This window comes from Camelus ferus, chromosome 7 (genome assembly GCF_009834535.1).
Source record: "Camelus ferus isolate YT-003-E chromosome 7, BCGSAC_Cfer_1.0, whole genome shotgun sequence".
NCBI classification, from domain to species: domain Eukaryota; kingdom Metazoa; phylum Chordata; class Mammalia; order Artiodactyla; family Camelidae; genus Camelus; species Camelus ferus.
Genome location: NC_045702.1, coordinates 77,457,160 through 77,476,286, shown reverse-complemented (window position 1 = coordinate 77,476,286; position 19,127 = coordinate 77,457,160). Strand labels below are relative to the sequence as shown.

General features: G+C 40.8%; 1 protein-coding gene across 4 annotated transcripts in view; it reads right to left on the bottom strand.

Annotated features, from left to right (window-relative positions):
* The window catches only part of PRKAR2B (protein kinase cAMP-dependent type II regulatory subunit beta), a 124,798-nt gene extending 113,618 nt beyond the window's left edge, over window positions 1-11,180 (bottom strand). For 2 of the 4 annotated variants that reach the window (XR_004321630.1, XM_032484212.1), the window contains exon 1: window positions 9,908-10,880. Coding sequence is in view for 3 of the 4 variants with exons in the window: in XM_032484212.1 (XP_032340103.1) it covers window positions 9,908-10,802 (895 nt within the window). In the remaining variant the exon portion in view is untranslated. Of the gene's footprint in view, window positions 1-9,907 lie in introns of all 4 variants that reach the window. The other 2 variants (XM_032484214.1, XM_032484213.1) reach the window with 2 other exon arrangements.
* Between the last annotated feature and the right edge of the window lie 7,947 nt (window positions 11,181-19,127).

Sequence of the window (19,127 nt, the reverse complement as noted above, 5' to 3'; positions counted from 1 at the left end):
TGAATGAAGGGCCACAAATGGCAAAATATCCTTCTTTTCTATGGGTGAGTTGTATTCCATTACATATATATATGCTGCATCTTCATTAGCTATTCAACTATTGATGTGCACTTAGGATGCTTCCATATCTTGGCAATTATAAATAATGTTGCTGTTAATAGCAGGGTGTATGTATCTTTTTGAATTAATTCTTATTTTGTGGCTGGCTTTATTCCTTTGATAACTATGTAAATTAAAAAAGCTAAAGCTCTAAACATTCTTAGAAACAATGAACAGGACACATATGTAAATTAAAAAATATATGTGCAGTAAAAAAAAAGATCTATCAAGCCATGAAAGACATGAAAGAAACTTAAAAGACATATTACTAAATGAAAGAAGTCACTCTGAAAAGGCTATGAACTGTACAATTCCAACCAAATGGCATTCTGGAAAAGGCACAGCTACAGAAGCAATAAAAAGATCATGGTTTCTAGGGGTTTGGGGAGAGGGAGGGAAGGAGGAATGAATAAATGGAGCACAAGGGATTTTTAGGGCAATGAAATTATTCTGTATGATACTATAGTGGTGGCTACATGTCATTATGCATCTGTCAAAAGCCACAGAATGTACATCAGGAGTGAACCCTAATGTAAACTATGGACTTTGGTTGATAATAATGTGCCCATGTTGGTTCATCGATTGTGCCAAATGTGCCACACTGATGAGGGACGTTGCGGGTAGGGGAGTATATATGTGTGGGTGGGGAGGGCTATGTGCGAACTCTCTGAATTTTCTGCTTAATTTGGCTGTGAACCTGAAACTGCTTTAAAAGAATAAAGTCTATGAAAAAAAAAAGAATTGCCTTTCTTTTGTCTTTTTCCACTTAAAATGTATTTAATAGGTAATACAGCAAATGATAAGCATTTTTTCAAAAGTTACAAAGGAGACAGTGAGGAGTCTCCCTCCTGACTAGTTGTCTCCAGATGTCCTTCCTGAGATAACATACGTAACTGCATTTCCTTTAAACTATTTTAAACTTGAGGTTTTCTTATAATTCTGATTGGCATTTCCAAGATTGAGTGATTCTTAACTAAACTCCTATAATATGGCATCATTCTGTTTGTTACACCCCCCCAAATGTGCACCAAGAACATTAGTACAGATTTAGAAGAACGTCTACATCTTGCCTTTCAGGTGATATAATTTTATTTCCTTTTTATAAGATAGAAGTTTTCTCTTTACTCTGCCAAACTTCAGTTGAGTCAAACAATTATCTAATTCATGTCTTTTAAAAGGCAAACACAGACAGACATACACACACATGGACCCTGCCTACTGGAGGTCTTTTATAATCTAGGACCTTAAAAGAAGAAGCCACAGTTGATTACTACCTTATGTATTAAGAGTATCAGGTAAGTTATATTGTTCGGATTGTAGTCTCCAAAATGGGTTCATGCACCCCAAGGCAGAGGAAAAGGCAATCCTTCAGGGTGTAGGAAAAAATTAGATCTAAAAAAATTAACCTTGTTTTACAATTACTTCTTATTTCTTCCTTTCACAATTTATATCATGGGATGCTTTACTGTATGCATAATAAATTAATATGCTGGTACATGCACAAAATTTATAGATACATACAGGCAGTGCATATTCAAACAAATTTTGCTAATGAGGGTACACGATCAAAAAAGTTCTGAGAATTAAACAGCTCAGTATATGAGGTGTCCATTTCTAAAAATAAACATTTCATTGAGTTTTGAAAGTATCTGCAGTGCTAATTTGGGTAGAAAAGACAGAGAAAACAAATTGTATAAGGGACAGACCAACACTGGGCTACACTGTAAATTTTTAGAGGGAAAAGTAGGTAGCTTACTTTTGATATATGGTCCTTTTCAACCATGTTACTGCTGTAAGTACTACTAAAAATGAAGTGTCTGTACCATAGTTAAGGAGCCAGGCTCTGAACTCAGGACTGTCAGGTTCAAGTCCTGACTCCATCACTTAGCCTGGGAAGGGCTGAATGATATGTATAAACGGTCTTATTCAATGTCTGGCAATGAAGCAGCCAAAAATGAGTAACATTTAACAAACATTAGCTTTCTATAGGAACTGAAATGAAACAGCTGAGTCATGTTTTAATTCAGAACCTTTGGGAAAGATGCTTTTTGAGTCTAACTAAAATGTATTTAAATAAATGGAAGCTTTTTCCTTCTTTTTTACCCAAAGGAGGGTGAATATAGCTCAGTGGTAGAGCGCATGCTTAGCACGCACAAGGTCATGGGTTCCATCCCCAGAACCTCCATTTGAAAAAAAACAAAAAAACAATCCTCTCAATATCACTCCCATGAACTATTTGTCTTGGAACAGCTAATGTAAATTAAACAGTGTCAGTCCCTAGCCGAACGGATACCGGAATGACTGTATACAGTATATCTTCTTGGCTTCACTTTTATGTAGAACATGTGTTTATATTTTGACCTTTTGTCTTCTTTTAAAATACAAAAACATTTTTAAACAGCAGCAACTGGAAAGAATTTTTTTTTTTTAGTTTCCAAACATATTAAGCTACACATGGCAGAGCCTCTTGCCGAAACATTTATAAATGTTACACCAACTGTGTTTATAGTTCTGATTTTTTTTAGATTGTTTTGTTTTCATGTAAGCCGTGACCTGAAAATTTTAGCTCGAACTCTTTCCACAAAATAATTACATAATGGAACAGCCTGAGTCATTTTGAATTTCCGAAACACAAAACACGCTCCATTAAAATAAAGACAATGATCAGCATCACAGTGAGGTTTTTATATGGCGTTCTGCGACAATCCCGACCACAACTAAACAGGATGGGTAAGACTGAGAGGACAGTAACACCCGGAACAAGAACATGACAGTAACTCATCCAACTCCGAAAATCGCTGCACCCTTTATTTCTTTCCCAATGTCTCTTCTCAAGCAACTGATACAAAAATAAAATCCAATATTAGATTTCACTGCAATGGAAAAAAAAAGCAGAGAGAAAAAAAATTGGTAATTGTGAAAGCAAAAATACAGAAGCCTAGCCCTTTAAACCTTATCTCTCACCTTAACAGAAGAAAGGATTCGTAATATATAAGTTCATATAAATAGCACACAAAATGTAAGTGACAGTTCTATGAACAAAAAGACCAAAACTGACTAAATTTGGGTAAGGACCACCTCTGGCTCTCAGCTGCTCCATCAGTTCAATGAAGTAGATTACATTTACCATCTGTGAGACAGTCTCTAACAAAAGGATTGTTTCTTGAGAAGTCAATACATAGTAAACTTAAGAGATTCTTTCTTTCTTCTTAAAAAAAGGGAAGGCACTGGCTCTCAAGAAACATTTCTGCAGTGAGTGAAAGCATAGCACCCTTGCTCCCAGCTTGCACACCTGCCTTCTCCTAACAGGCCAGCCATCCCTGGTCTCAGACCTTTTCCTCTGTGACTCTAGGTGCTACTAAGACAGACCCCCAAGGTCAGTCACTGAATCACCTTCACTGAATCCCTCACCCCCAAATATTCCATCAATCCCAACCTCCACCATTGGCCTTCTCTGTTGCTTCTAGTCTCATTAAATGACTTTTTCAATGAGTCACAAACTCCTCCTTGACAAATTCAAAGGTCTCTTGTTACTATTGACACAGTTGAAAAAAAAATGCGTTTTCTATTCTGGCAAAGCAAAGAACCAAATCTTGAAGCTCGAAATTTACTAGAATCCATGGAATGAGATTTGCAACAATAACTAACCGTTAAATTTTTACTCTGTCCTATCCAGACACAGTACATCACTTTATGGGTGACCTCAAATGGAAAGCTTACAGGACATAATGGTCTTACATTAAATAACAGCTCAACAGTTTGATTTTTGGGATAGGTAAACATGAAAGTATTCAATGCTTCAATCTTTGTTTAGGTGCTTTCCGTCTTTGCCATCTCTTCAGAAAAGGTATAAGTTACTCCAAGAACCGTTCACAAATTCCAGATGATTTTGCTCTCTTCCCAGCCCTCCATCCCTCCCTCTTCCCAAAGTCTAAAGTAATAGCTGGATAAGAGTTTGAGAAAGGACACACTTTCAAAGCCCTCTGATTTCGCAATTTCAATCCCTAAAGCAATCCATTTAATGCTACTATTAAAATGAATAATGTTCTTAACTGTTCCACTTTGAAAATCACAATTACTATCTATAGCTCAAAATATTTTCTAAAATCTTCTTCAATGTTATTGTTTTATGCTTATAACTAAAATAATGGCTTCAATATTTTAGCCATTGTCATGAATGATGTAATCCATTTCAGGAGGATTTAAGACTACTATATAAATTTCAAATAGCCAAAAACCATAAAGTCTCATTAGTTACAAGATCCTGGAGCACTTAGCTACAAAGCATGAGTTGAAGGGATGTGGGTTTTATTACTATGCAACATAACTTCACATTAAACCCTAAGTGGAACTGCAGAGTAAGCTCATTTCCTACTTCATCTCTCTAAAAAGTGCAAACGTTAGATTCATTTCCACCAAGCACAATGCCATTGCTATCCTGAAAGAAAAGTTTACACTTCTGTTAAGACTTTATGTTAATGGATCGTGTATTTCACACATGCTCAGTGCTTGCAGTGTGCGCTGCGTGAGGGGCCGTACAAATATTACTCCATTTATCCTTTATAACATATCAACCTCCCTCACACACTGCTTCATACATAAGAGAAAATAAATGTCTGAATTTAAAGTTAATCCCAAAAAGCTGTCATGAACACTTTTCAAACCAATTAAATACATTTAAGAGACTGATCATTTATTAAAAATATATTTTAACATTCAGTCCGCTGTGTAAGAGAACTACCACTGCTGAAATATATTTCTTCCTTTAGTCCCATGATGACAGCTACATGAAGGAGGAGGCAAGAGCTAAGGACTGGCTGCTTCGATCATAATAATCTCTAGTAGCCAACAAGAGAGCAAGTTCTTAAACAAGGGCCCAGAGAAGTGAGCTTAAAAAATGGACCAGAGCAATGTTTCTTGAAAGCTGTGACTACTCTCTACAGTTTCCTGCTGTCAGTCAGGCCACGAGCTCAAGAAAGAAACATATTTTTTCACTCCCAGGACGAACACAGTTAAGAACGTTCTCGTGGCAGATTCCTGGGAAGTCAATCTGTCTACTGTCCTTAGTACTCTGCCATCTCATTTTAGGAATAAATGAACATACACCATTTCAGACAGATGAATTTCTGACTTTTATTCTTCAAGTTACAATAAATTAGTTCTAATTCTGTATCTAACAGAGATGAAGAATATTTGCTCATAATCCTCTAAGAAAACTTCTTCAGTTTTCAGAACCTGAATTCAGAATAATGAGGGGGAGGGTATAGCTCAGTTGCAGAGCACGTGCTTAGCAGGCAGGAGGCCCTGGGTTCAATCCCTAGGACCTCCATTAAAAATAAATAAAATAAATAAATAAACCTAATGACCTCCCCCCAAACAAACAAACAAACAAAACAGAATAATGAATATTATTCTCTACTCTCCTTCAACTATTTCCTCTCATGATAAATACCTTTGTTCTCTTAATCTCCCACAATAAGCTCCAACTTGCCAATATTTTGCCTGATTTTCAGGATCTCTGGTAAACTCTCCATTCCCTTTAAATTGTAAAAAAGCAAAGGTAGATAAAGTTCTCCAACAAAGATATGACATAAGTCAGAGTTAAGAGGATTAAGTCACAGATTTTACATGCTACGTTTCTATTTATACACCTTTGCCATGCTTGCTTATAAGCTATTGTTCTGTATTTCTGCCTTGGGTATCCACTTTGAACTCTAAATCATTTCCTTCCAAAATACAGACTATTAGATCTTCCATATTTTATATTAGTTTATTTTTCTTCCAGGTCGATTGCTCTTCGTGTGCCCATATGTAACTTATTTTGTTTCTATTTGTCCATTTATCAGGGTAATTTAAAATTTTCTTTACTTCACTTTATAATTTCAGCCCTTTCACTGAAGAAATAATTGAGTAACACTAGACTGCACAATGATGCCTGTATAAAACCATTAATTACCATAGATTCCACTCCAAACTGGTACTGATTCCACTCTCTGGCCTACTGTAAACCCTCCTAATAAATTCCAAGCCTGGGGACAATGCCCTTGCAGAAGTGACATGTCAAGTTTCAGTCGCTTCGTGAAGGATGGGGAAGCGGGAGACAGAGTTTCCATTACAGCTTCTTTCAAGACTCTAAGAGTGTCCAAAAAGGGGGTAATCTCCACATGCCATTATCATTCTTTCACCTAAAGGTTGCCCTTAACCAGAGTTGACAGCAAACTGAAAGTGAACATTAGAAGTGTAAAATTAGAAGAGAACAGGAGGGGGATGGGAAAACTATTAGCAAAGGAAGGGATCCTTTGGAAAGGCAAAAGAAAAGCAATGACCCTCTTCACCCATCTGACTGTTTGGTCCAGGACCATCAATAGCCATATTACCATACCGTGGCTTGCTTGATTCAACCACCATACTAGGAGTTCAAGGTCATATGCTTGACCCCTATGTAGGTCAACGGGCACCAGTTTCACGGTCAAAAACTCATCTTTTTGTCCAACCTCTCACAAATAGCACTGCTCATCCTGAAGACATTCATGACAGTGCTTATGAATCAACCAATGCAAATTCATTACCATTACTGGAAAAATAACCAGGGAAAACTGACCTGTGAGTCAGCCCATAGTATGAATTCCATTTAGGAAGGACTCCCTGATGGTCTTGGACCAGACAGATGTGTGTAGGAAACCAAACTCTGCTACTTACTAGTCTTTGCGTGACTTTGGAGAAGTTAATATTTCAGAGCCTTAAAGACAAAACACACTGAGGGTCTCAAGTAGAGCTCGACATAAAAAGGACACTCAAGTGATGCCAGCCCCACCCCCTTCTGGAGACAAAACCTGAGACTTAAGAGCATTGGGATGGAGCCAGGCCCACTGGTATTCCAATTCCCTGCAGCATCCAAGCTGCAAAACACTGGGCAAGTGACAATCTCGTCTTTCTTATAAAGGTCGGATAATTAAAGCTTTTAGATAGTGCCTAGAACATAATGAATGTCAACAAATAAGTGACAATGATACTGTAATCAATACTACCTGCTGATCAATATTTCTCCAAGTATGGTCAGGGAACTGTGGATATCAGAATGCCCAGGATGTCTGTACAAAAAAAAATCCCACGTCCCACCCCAATCTATTTGGAAAAAAAAACAAAACAAACAAACAAAAAAACCTCGCTGAGAATGGTACCAGGGAATATTCATTTCCAAATCAAAGTTTCTTGAGATGTATATGATACCTTAAGAACCACTGACTCAGCTAGTCTTATGCCATGATTCAGTAAATTAAGACTTGTCTTCTTCTAGTACTTACTCTGTACTATGCCAGGAAATTTACCCAGTATCTGGTGGGGATTTATTGTTTGGCGTGGGGGACTTTTTTGGACCTAGGCCTTAAATTGATAGGCTCACTCCTGTTGTTGTTTTTTCCCAAATGACATTATTTTGACTTTTTTCCCCCTCTGATCAAGGGTCAGCAAACTATGGCCTTGGTCTGAGGCCAGTTTTGTACAAGCCTAGCCTCCAGAGGGGATGTATGTTTCAAAGGCTGTTCTTAAATATTGTTTAAAAAAGAAAAGAATATGCGATGGAGACCATATGTTGCTCACAAAGCCTAAAATATTTACTTTCTGGCTCTTGACCAAAAAAGTGTGCCAAACCCTTGGTAGCCTATAATTGTTTTTAAACGGGGGGGGGGGGGGGGTGTGTCCTCAGCATAATTAGCTACAATTAACTTAAAAGAAAATACTAAGACAGAACTGATTAGAACAGAAAATATTCTAATAGGTGTTTTCTGCTGCATGCAGAAAATGAAATAGTATTGCCAAAGTTTCTGTTTTATATATATATATGCATGTGTCTGCACTGGATAATGATCAAATTGCATTTGGTTGCAGTCAAAAAAGTCTATGAGGGTAGGGCTGGGGAATACATAGAGAAACTGGTTAACAAGTATTTACTAAAACTCATGCTGAGTAATTTTTACAACAAAGGTGCTTCGGAGAATATAAAACCAAATAAAATGTTCCCTGCCGTTTGGAAGTTAATGATTTATTTCTTCACTGCAAAAGGGAAATCATATCTGTTCTATGTACAATACACATGTTCAAAGGAAAAAAACTGAATCATCAATGCAAAGTACTTCAAAAGCATTATACAGACAAAATATTTTCGTTATACTAACAATATACTGTATTGAATGAATACAGGTTCTTTACCAAGTCCGTTAGTTCTTAGTTTCCCCCAAGCTGGAAAACTAGTCCTTTTTTTCCTTTGTGTGTGTTCCTATGTATGTTAATGTACTTGTGTGTGTATGTGTGTCTCGGAGCATAAAAGAAGTATTAGATGTCTCTGCCCTTTCTATGTCATTCATTATTGGCTTCTCCTGCCCATCTGTTTAAAATATGTAGTCTTTTATCTTTTTCTCATTTGTCGTAAGAAAAGCACTTAATTAAATTCTTGTCCAAAACAAACAATTAAGTCCAGGATCACCCTACCCACAGAAACACTATGAAGTCCAAAATTAAAAAATTTTAAGTAACAATCTTCCCTTTTATCTCCAGAGAGCACACATTTCCAGGGCTTTTTATAATTGTTTTTGACAAGCGAAAAATACATTAATTTTATAACACATTTCAACAATTTTGCAAAGAAAAGAAACACCTTCCTAGGAACTTATACAAGGAAATGACACTTAAGAATGTTTTCATTATCTGAGATGCACCGCAGACACACAAACCACAAGTAGTAAAAATAAATAAAAGCTGGTGCAACGCCGAATGCATGTTTGCTTTACACCACAAAGAGAAAGCACTTGCACGTTTGCACACCCAGATATTTTAGCTTGGGATGCCATAAAGATGGGATTTAGGCATGTTGTGTAAATACAGGAGGCTTTAAATGTGTGTGTTTGTGTGTGTCAGGGAAAGAGGGTTGTAAACAGAAGGGGTGGGACCTGCCAGGAGCAGCTATTGGAGAAAATCCCTTTTTCTTTCCCATTCATTCTTTCTAGCTTCAATGTCTGGCACAATCCTTACAATTACTCACTGGCTTTTCATTCTAAAGACAACCAACAAGCTTTCAGAACTTCCTACAGTGTTTTTCACACACTTTTTTTTAAGGCACCAAATCATTCAATATTTATTTTAAATTAAAAGCAAACCATTAGCCCGATGCCTCATTCCAAAGACCCCATGGGTTGCAGGCGAAACAGGATCCTTTGTTGTGGGTCCAAAAATAATACAACGAGGTATTATTGGTAAATTGGAAAATAATAGATTACCCTGTCTCCAAGAACGCCAAAGCCATCACCATCAATCTTGCTCTGCCCCATGAGTCCAATTTCACGCTCCTTTCAGTGAATTTGCCGTCCTAACAACAGTAAGGCCAATCCGATTGAACACCCCTCGTTTTTTCGCTTTGGACACTCCATTAATAAACAGAAGGGCTGAAAGAGGATGCCAAGTGGGCCAGCTTCCTCTCTGTACAATGATACCCGTCAAGGGAAATTTCTCCAACCCCAGTGAAAGTTGCTTCACAGATGCCCACCCCAAACTGGCTGGCCTCTGCCTCCGAGCTCAGGGCGAGAGGGGCGGGTGGGCAGAGAACCATAATCTTTCGGCTCCCCACCTCCACAGGAGGGAACGAGGGGGAGGGCACGACGAGAGCGCGGAGTAGGAAGGTGGGCGAGTGGGAGACAGAAATGGATGCTGAGGGGGTGGGCGAAGTGGGAAGGTGGGGAACGTGGAGAGAGGCGGGTGAGCAGAGAAGCGGGATGAAAGAGTAGCGGCGAGGGCGCGCGGGGGGTCGGGTCCTCACCGTTGAATGCCCCGGGGTCCGCGGCCTCCTCTTCCTCCTCCTCCCCGTTCTCCGATTCGGCGTGCACGGGCTCCTCGGCGAAGTTAACCCCCTTGCTGGGGGTGCCGCCCCCGCCGGCGGCGCCCGCTTCCCCCCAGGTCCTGCCCTCATGGCCGAAGCGCGCGGCGCCTCTGCGCTCGTTCTCCTCCTGCAGGCGCGTGAAGTGCTGCAGGGCGAACTCCAGCAGGTCCGCGGGCTGGTGCCTCAGCACCTCCACCGTGAAGCCCTGCAGCAGCTCCGTCAGTCCCGCGGGGATCTCGATGCTCATCCTGCCTTCCCGGCGGCGGGCGCCTGGGCGCCGCCCTCGCCCCCTCCACGGAACAGCCTCGGGCCCCGCGGCCGCCGAGGGAGAGCGGACGGCGCTGGCGGCGCTACCGGCGGCGAGCGCGGCGCACTGGGCCCCGGCGGCCCGGCTGGCCCGGCCCGCGGCTCCCGGCGCGCGGCTGCTCCGTGCGGCGGCGGCGGCGGCTGAGCGAGCGCGGCCTCGGGAGGGCTGGCAGCATCTCCGGCTCCTCCCGCTCCCGCCGCGGCTGCTCCTCTCCCCCCACCAGGACCGCCCCGCCCCCGCCCCGCCGCGGCGCGCGGGAGGGGGCTCCGGAGCGCCCCACGTGATCCGCGGAAACCATGGCAACCGCTGCCGGCGGGCGCCGCGCACCCGCCGCTTGGACAGCTGCCGGGCTGAAGACGCTGGTGGGCGCCTGCGGGCTGGCGGGACGCGTGGCTGCGGGGCGCGGCCGGGGCGGGGCACCCCACTTGGCACTACTCGGGTCACCCCCTGGCCCAGGCACGCCTCGCTGTCCACCTGTCCGCATGTCCCGGAGCGGGCGGGCCGCTGGGCCGAATTCCCACGCTTCATTCACCGCAGGGAGCCCACGCAGAGGGGGTGCCACTCGATTAGCCCTGAAACTTCAGCCTCCACCTCGGTAGCGTCATCTTATTTTCCTCCAAGAATATATATAGTTGTACTGATAAGTGTGGACGATGTCTTGTCTTTTGTTTCAAGTCATACAGTGATACTGGTTCTCTTTTGGACAAAGAAGTCATGCCCCATCTTTGTGACACCTTACTTTTTCTTTAGCCACATTTTATCCAGCCTTTTCTCCATCCATCCTGTTCCATTGTTTGCTTTACTGATGCTATCCCAGTGTCCACGCTGTGTAATTACTACGTGTTAAGACAGGTGCACCATTGATTGTGAGGCCCTTATGAAAGTTAGTGTGTGCCCTTCAAACAGGATAGTGCAGCAATTTGAATAAAATGTCATTGTCAGGACGAGTGGCCTTCAAGCAAAAAAATATAAAATAAAAAACTTTGCCTGATTAAACTGTTATTATTTTAAAACTTTCTCTTACGCTTTGAGTGGTTTTGATTATATCTCCAAAAATAGGAATTCGTACTTCAATATAAAGAGAAATAGATTTCGAGATGTGTCCTTTTAAAGAAGTCCTTGACTTTGAAAGGAGGCCTATTCTGCAAATGTTTAAGGTTTGAATTAAAAAATTGTCTTTTGCCAATTAAATGCTATTTTAAAGCACCTACTTCATTTTTTACAATGACTATCATATCATTGTAAATAAAATATTTCAAGAGCAAGATCACTTAGTTATTCTGATTTATCTTTCTACCCACAAAAAAGAGTAAATACATGGCTCTGAAAATTCAAAAGACTAGAAATCAAGATGTAACAAACTAGTCCCTTTTATAAAAATACATTTTGATATTAACCCTGTTTATAATACAACTTGTACTCACTCCATGACTGAATGTTTTCTCTATGTCCATTTCTTAACCTCAAAATAAAATGTTGTTTGTAAATACAGTAAGGTACTTCTAACGGTAAGTGTCAACCATTTTAAGAAATGAGCTTTTATAAAATATCATGATCCTCGCTGCACGGCCCACAATATTAGTCAAGTTTTAACTATTATATAAACCACATAAGCATTATGGAGACCATATAAGCATTATTATCTACTGATGCAGTAATTTAAGACAAGTATGCATTATCTGTCTTCATTTATGATGATGTTTTTATTAAGATTAACAAGAAAATGCAAAATGTGGTAGCTTAAACCAGATCGAAGTTTATTTCTCTGTAATGTAAACAAGCAGTTCAGGGCTGGTATGGTGTTTCCATGAGCATCAGGCACCCAGCCTCCTTCTAGCTCCTTGCTCTGTAATCCTCAGTTTGTTGTCCAAATTGCTGCTCTTCGTCCAGTCTACTCATCCATATTTTACCCAAGAGGAAAGTGCAAAAGAGAAGGGGACCTCCACCACCACCACACACACATCCCTCCTCTAAGGACACTTCCAGGAAATTACACACACCAATTCCTCTTGTATCCTCTTGGCCAGAACTTAGTCAGTGGCCACACCTATGATGTGACATTTTCCAAAGGTAGCTGCAAAACTCTCTCCTGTCCCATGTGCTTTCAACAGTCTGACCTTGCCACCTCCCCTCCTCCCGCCAAGAGTTGAAGCCTTAATTCCCCTCATCTTGCATCTGAGTGGGCTCATGAGACTGCTTTGAAAGAAGTCACGCCAGCATGACAGAAGCGACTAGCCCTGTGAGGCCCCATCCAAAATCTTTGTGCACAATAAAGAGGTTGTTGTAAGCCTCTAGGTTTTCAGGTAATTTGTTACACAGCAACAATAACTAAAATGCCTGGCTCTACAGAAAGCTTGGAAATGTAAGCTTTATTTAGAGCAGTCGTGTGCCAAGCAAACATTTGGAGATTAAGGAAAACCAATTCTGGGCACAATAATCAGCGTCTGCCACGATGTTTAACACCATTTCCCCCAAGAGTGACAGAAGAAAAAAAGCACTACTTTCCCAAACATTAACGAGAGCTATATTTCATAGGAGCAGGCTACATTTTTGTGTTTCAAAATGCCATGCTTCCTTTCTGTAGGTTTACCGTACGATGGCTCTGTCATCACCCACAATGTCAGGGTCATGTGGCTGTCATTTCTTTAGGGGTATAGAGGTGAGTCAAGCATGAAAAGGCATAATTGGATTAGATGACCTATATGGTCCTTCCCATCCTGGGATATTCCACAGTAGTATCACATTAAAAGAAGACCTTTTAGATTTTAAACATCTTTGCAAACAGCTCTCTGATAACAGTTTTTATTTGCGTCAGTTCTTAAATCAATAACCATGACCTGAAAAAGTAAAGCCTGATTCTGATATTCCTGTGTTAATATTGTTCTCAGAACAAATTCTCAAATCATAGTCTGGCTTTTATTCACTCCCCCATAACTGTTGTGGTATTATTGTATGATTTCCCTTGCTTTCATTTTCAGAATGTTTCCTTTTGAACCTTGGAGTACAGTGACAATGACTTATGGAGACTATATCTTCAAATTCTTCCAAAGAACATCACTGATATTGACTCTTCGGTTGCTGATTTACAAAGCAATTTGCACTAGTTTCTCTGAGAATCAGAAGCAATTGCAAAAGAACTCCAAGAGTGCAGCATTGGAATGAAAGAGGAGTGCTACCAAATTTGTTTTCACACATGGGAAATTAAACAGATATTGGACAGAGACATCAGAGTGTTTATATGCAGCTGCTCAGACAGGACAGCAGCAAGGATGAGCCCATAGTTTGGGCAGCTTTACAACAGATAATAATCACTAGGACCAATCGATCCTACAGCACTTCTTATCCATAGTTAATCTGTTAACTATTGATTATGTAATACAGCAACGATCAAGCCTCTTTGGTGCAAGAAATATATATCCAATCAAGGGGGGAAAAAATTGGCAAACTGAGAGGACACAGTATGTGCTTGCAGAGAGTTCGCTGTGGCCATCACTCTCAGCCTCATATACCTTTAACAGTTCAGCACTGTAGGTTTTCAGGTAATTTGTAATTTCAGGTAACTGCAGGGTTTGGAGTCTCTAGTTTGTATTCTCAGAGAGAATCCAGTTCATTGGTCTTGACCATCTGGATGGTGGACTGGCTGGCCTCGAGCGAGAGATTGTCTCCTGGTTCAGTCAGTGTGGCCAGTGGGATACGGGATTCAAAAGTGGGAAGGTGGTGTAAAAAGAAGACAGGGCCTGTCTCTTCAGCAGAGAGGAAAGTCCTAAACATGGGTGCCGTCGGGGATACAGGCACCTCACACTTATCTGTGGGAAGATAGTCACCTCGTAGCCTGAAAATCTTGTAAACATTAGGACTGAGACTAAATAAAATGTTTAATCTCTAGATGCCGCTTTGCTAAGGGCTTCCTCTAGAAGACCAATGGTTCTCAAACTTTAGGGAGCGCCAGAAGCACTTGCAGGACTTGCTAAATACAGTTGCTGGCCCCACCTCCAGATTTTCAGAATCTAGTCTGAGGTGGCCTGAAAATTTGCATTTCTCTCAAACTCTCAAGTGATGCTTATGCTGCAGGTCTAGGGACCACACTTAGAGATCACCTACACTAGATTCCCCAGGGAAGAGTTTATATGCATAGTCTATGCATACTGAGGAAATAACTATTAGAAGTAACTTTTTTGTTTAACATCAAAGCCTAAGTTTTTCTTTGGCTAAATGAGGACTATAAGCAGCTTCATTATTCTGTTCTCCTTTAAGGGATCTTGCAAATTTAAAGAGATTCTCAAAAGCAACAGAGAATGTGTCCTTAAATGCTACATTTCATAAACAGAACGTGAGCTTCCTATTAAGGACTACATTGAACTCACAAGTTTATTTCTTGAAACTCCACTAAAATAATTGCTAAAAGAATGGGGGAAATTAAACAAATCTATAAACGCATAAGGACAAAAGAACATGAGAACCATCATAAAAATTTAAAATAATAATTAAAAATGTTGAATTATTCAGCTTTTAAAAAGAGGGAAATTCTGACACATGCTGGAACCTGGATGAACCTTGAGGACTTCATGCTCAGTGAAATCAGCCAGTCACGGAAGACAGACACTGTGATTCCACTTACACGAGGTGTCTAGAGTAGTCAGAATTCATAGAAACAGAAAGTAGAATGGTGGATTGCCAGGAGCCAAGGGGAGGGGCAAATGAGAAGTTGTTGTTTAATTGGTAAAAGGGTTTCAGTTTTGCAAGATGAAAAAATTCTGGGGTTGGTTGCACAACAATACAAATATACTTAACACTTCTGAACAACAGACTTAAAAATGGTTAAGATGGTAAACTTCATTATGTGTATTTTACCAATTTTTTTAAATTAAAAGAAAAAAAACTAGAGAAGAGACAAGAACAGATGAGAGTTGTCTACTAGAATTTTGGAGCTAAGCAAACCAGAGAAAGCTGGAACGTCAGCTTGGGTGAGGGGTGAGTAGGAGGAAGCCAGCAAGAGGCGCGATCACTACTGTATCACAGGAATCAGAAGCACAAAATCTGAAGGCCCTGGGTGCCTCTGGAAGGGAGAAGGAGCGAGGATTAGTGGAATGTTTGTAATGGGCATTGACAACACTGTCCACCCTCTGGCCCCTCCTCCATCCGACACAGGTGAGCAACTGCTCTCCTTCACTCTCAGCAGGAGATGGAGGAGCTGACTTTCTACTGAGGTCGGCAGAGTTGATTGTGGGGATAAGGGCCCGTGCTGAAAAGGGGATTGATTCTGATTTGGTGAACTACTTCTCAGTGGCCTCCTTCCCCTACTGGACTCTCCAAATTCTAAGCACCAGATTTACACCCTCCCAGGCAGGAAATCAGAAGGTCCCTTTTTAGGGACCCAAGTGGCAAGACCTACAGAGGCTGACATTTGACGTTCCCTCAGTGGAAAACTCAGCTGTCTTTTTACCCCATTTTTGAAGTTCACCAGTCAAAAGCCACCCCCACTCCTACATGCCTCACAAACCTGAATTTGGGTAGGAATTACTGGATTTTCAGGGGAGACTTTTAGTATGAGAAACTGGGACCAAAATAAATGAACTAAAAAAATAAACTCAGAGAAGTGAAGACTGAAGTGAATAGAAGAAAAATTTAAAAGCACTTTAATATCTTCTGACATACAATAATAAAAAATAATTAACATTTATTTATCAGATACTGTTCTAAGCACTGTATCTGTTAACTCATTTAATATTCAGAAGGACCCTATGAGGTGTAAGTACTATTACACTACAGATGAAAAAACCAAGGCACAGAGAGGTTAAGAAACTTGCCCAAGATCACACAGCTCACAAATGGTACTGGGATGGGACCCCAGGCAGTCTGGCTCTTTAGCCATTATTCTGTATTTGAAAAGAGTAACAAAGAACTGTTAGAAATTAAGACAATGATAGTAAAAATATAATCTATAAAAGTGTTCAAGATAAAGTTGAGGACATTATCAGAAAATAGAACAAAAGGGGAAAAAATCTAGAAAATGGCAGAGAAAAAATAAGAAAGAGGATTGATCCAGGAAGCTCAATATCCAAATAATTGGAATTCAAGAAAGAAAACAATGAGAAATGGATAAAATTGTTAAAGAAATTGTACAGGAATTTTTTCAAGAGATGAAGGATAATAATTTTAGACTTGAGAGGACCAATGGACAGGCCCCTGGGACAATACATGACAACAGCCTCACCAAGCCTATAATACTGAAGTTTCAGAACACTCATATAAACAGAAGAGTATAAAAGCAAAGAAAACCATCAGATTACTTAGCAGCAGCACTGGAAGCTAGAAAACAATGGCTTGACATCTTCAAAATGATGAGGGAAAATTATTTCCAACCCAGAATTTTGTATCCAGCAAAATAAAGGGAGAATAAAATATTCTCAGACATGTAGTCTTAGGTAATACAAACTGCCATTACCCTTTCTCAAGAATTTGAATAAGTTTTATCAAAGAAAGAAACTGAGAAATAGGAATACATAGAATACAATAAGCAGAGGGAGTGGATATATGCTCCCACTGCCACATGAACCAGCCTCCCTGCACCAGTACTCAACATTCTCTACCTTCTGCCTGTCAACTTGAACATCCATGCTCTACCTGTGCTCCATCCTGTTCCCTTTGACCGACTCAAGGAAATTGCTCCTGCGGTTGTCCCCTCTCTCCTATGTTATCACTGTTCCCATTTCAACTGAACCACTTGGTAGCAAACAGATTCTAGGAGACCTCTGCCTCTTACCCTCTGGCATTCAGGTCCTTTAGAATCCCCTCCCCTGAGTGTGAGTTATACCTGTTATTTCCTTCAAGCCAACAGAATGTGGCAAAGGTGAAGGGATTTTGCAGATGGACTAAAATCCTAAAGCAGTTGAGTTAATCAAAGGAGTTTATCCGGCACCCGGCTTAATCAACTAAAAAGCCTTAAGGAGGGACTGGGGCCTCCCTCGGGAGAGTCTCCTTGCTGGCTCGGTGAAGTAAGCAGCCAGGATGAGGATGCGTGTGTGACATGCTGTCTTCACTTAATTTTCAGGACACCCCTTCTTCTCAGTTCTCCTTCTTCCTCCTTGGCTCCGTCTTTTTGGTCTCATTTTCGTGGATGTGTCTTATCTCCCTGACCACTAAATGCTGAAGCACCCTGGATATCTTCTTACTCACTTCCCCGGTGATCAAGTCCAGTGGCTTTCCTTACCATTTATATGTGAATGCTTTTCAGATTTCTACCTCCAGCCCTAACCTCTCTACCCCCCACGTCCAACCCTGAACTCACTATTACTAGTTCTGCTCTATCCACAGCACCTAGAACTATGCCTCCAACATAGCGGGCAGCAACATTTACTGAGTAAAAAGAAGGAAGGAAATGGAAGAGAAAGGAAGAAGTGGTCTGGGGGAGGGAGATCATGCAGAAGAAAGGCTAAGGGAATTCTTAGGATGACGGTGAAGCAGGGCTGGAGATGGCCGTTGTTGGGCAGGTCTCGAGATCATCCAGGCCCAGTTGAAGCCGGAAATCAGAGACGTACAGAAGGAAGAAGTCCCCAAGGAGAAAGAAAGACACTGACAAATTATCTGATGTGTCTGATTACATTGAGAAAACTACACCTCTGGCAGAGAGTTCAGGAAATGGATGAATGGTAGTTTAAGAGAAGACTAGACAATTGAATAAAACAGCAAAACCCACTCCTGGGAAAACAGAAGGTTGAACAAGAAAGGAAATAAAATCAAAGACTCTGTGGCTTAGCCGTGAGCGATATTTTTGTAGTCGTAACAGTGAAAACAATGAGTACTGATTCAACACAGAAGTGTGGTGTTGAATCTGTACATCGAGTGGACAGAAAAAGAGACAAGGGAAGAGTGTGTCTGTGTTGTGGGCACAGTGAGTAAGAACACTGGATCCTGACGCTCCACAACAGGAAGTCAACAGAAATGTCTCACTGGAGAATTAAGAAATAGTAACATATATTACTTAAAAACATATCATTAAGTAGCAAAAGAAACAGCTTAACTAGAAGTGGTTGCTTCTGGGAGCTGGGAATGATAGACACATATTACTTTTTTAAACTAAAGAGTGTGAATTTTGACACCAAGTTCCAAGTGATAGGAATCCCCACATTTCATACATTTTCCCCCCTCCTGGTTCAGGGGACCACATGGCTGTGATTTTCCAGTCCTTACTTAGTGGGCTAAATAGCTTGTAGGAAATCCCAAGCCTGTATCAAATTCCATGAATTCTAGAAATCTGCTACTCTTGAGACAGGTAGCTACTTTTTACAAGGAAAGACCTTCAAAGTATTTATTCTCTATCCTACTTATTGTTCCACTTAGTTGAATGCTTATGAAACTTCCGTTTGTTTTATAATACCTTGTTCTACTTCAGTTATTTCCCTTCTTTGCTCTTCGTTTTCTCTCTCCAATCTAGTTACTCCATTGTCACTTGCGAAATTCAGGCACCAAGCTTCCCAGGTGTAGAATTCTCTTGCTGATCAGCATCCCTCTGGGATTGATGTTCCATTTTTGCTTTCAGTCCTCTTCTAGCTAATGTTGCTCTATTTGAAGCAGAGTTTACACTTTACCCTGCTTCAGGGTCATAGTATCCTTTATTTGTTGAACTGTATGGCCAAGTAAATTCTGTCTGGTCTTTTTCTTGACAACAGAAACAAATCACACATGTATCAAAGCAGAAGGGGATACTTGGAGGTGTTTAAACTACATTTTATTTACTATTTTAAAGGCAGATCTTCTGTATTTTCCAACTCTCCTTTACTGCCCAAGCTCTAGAATTTATAAAAACACATGTAAGCCAGGCCTACAAGGCAAACATGGAGATAGGTATCTTTT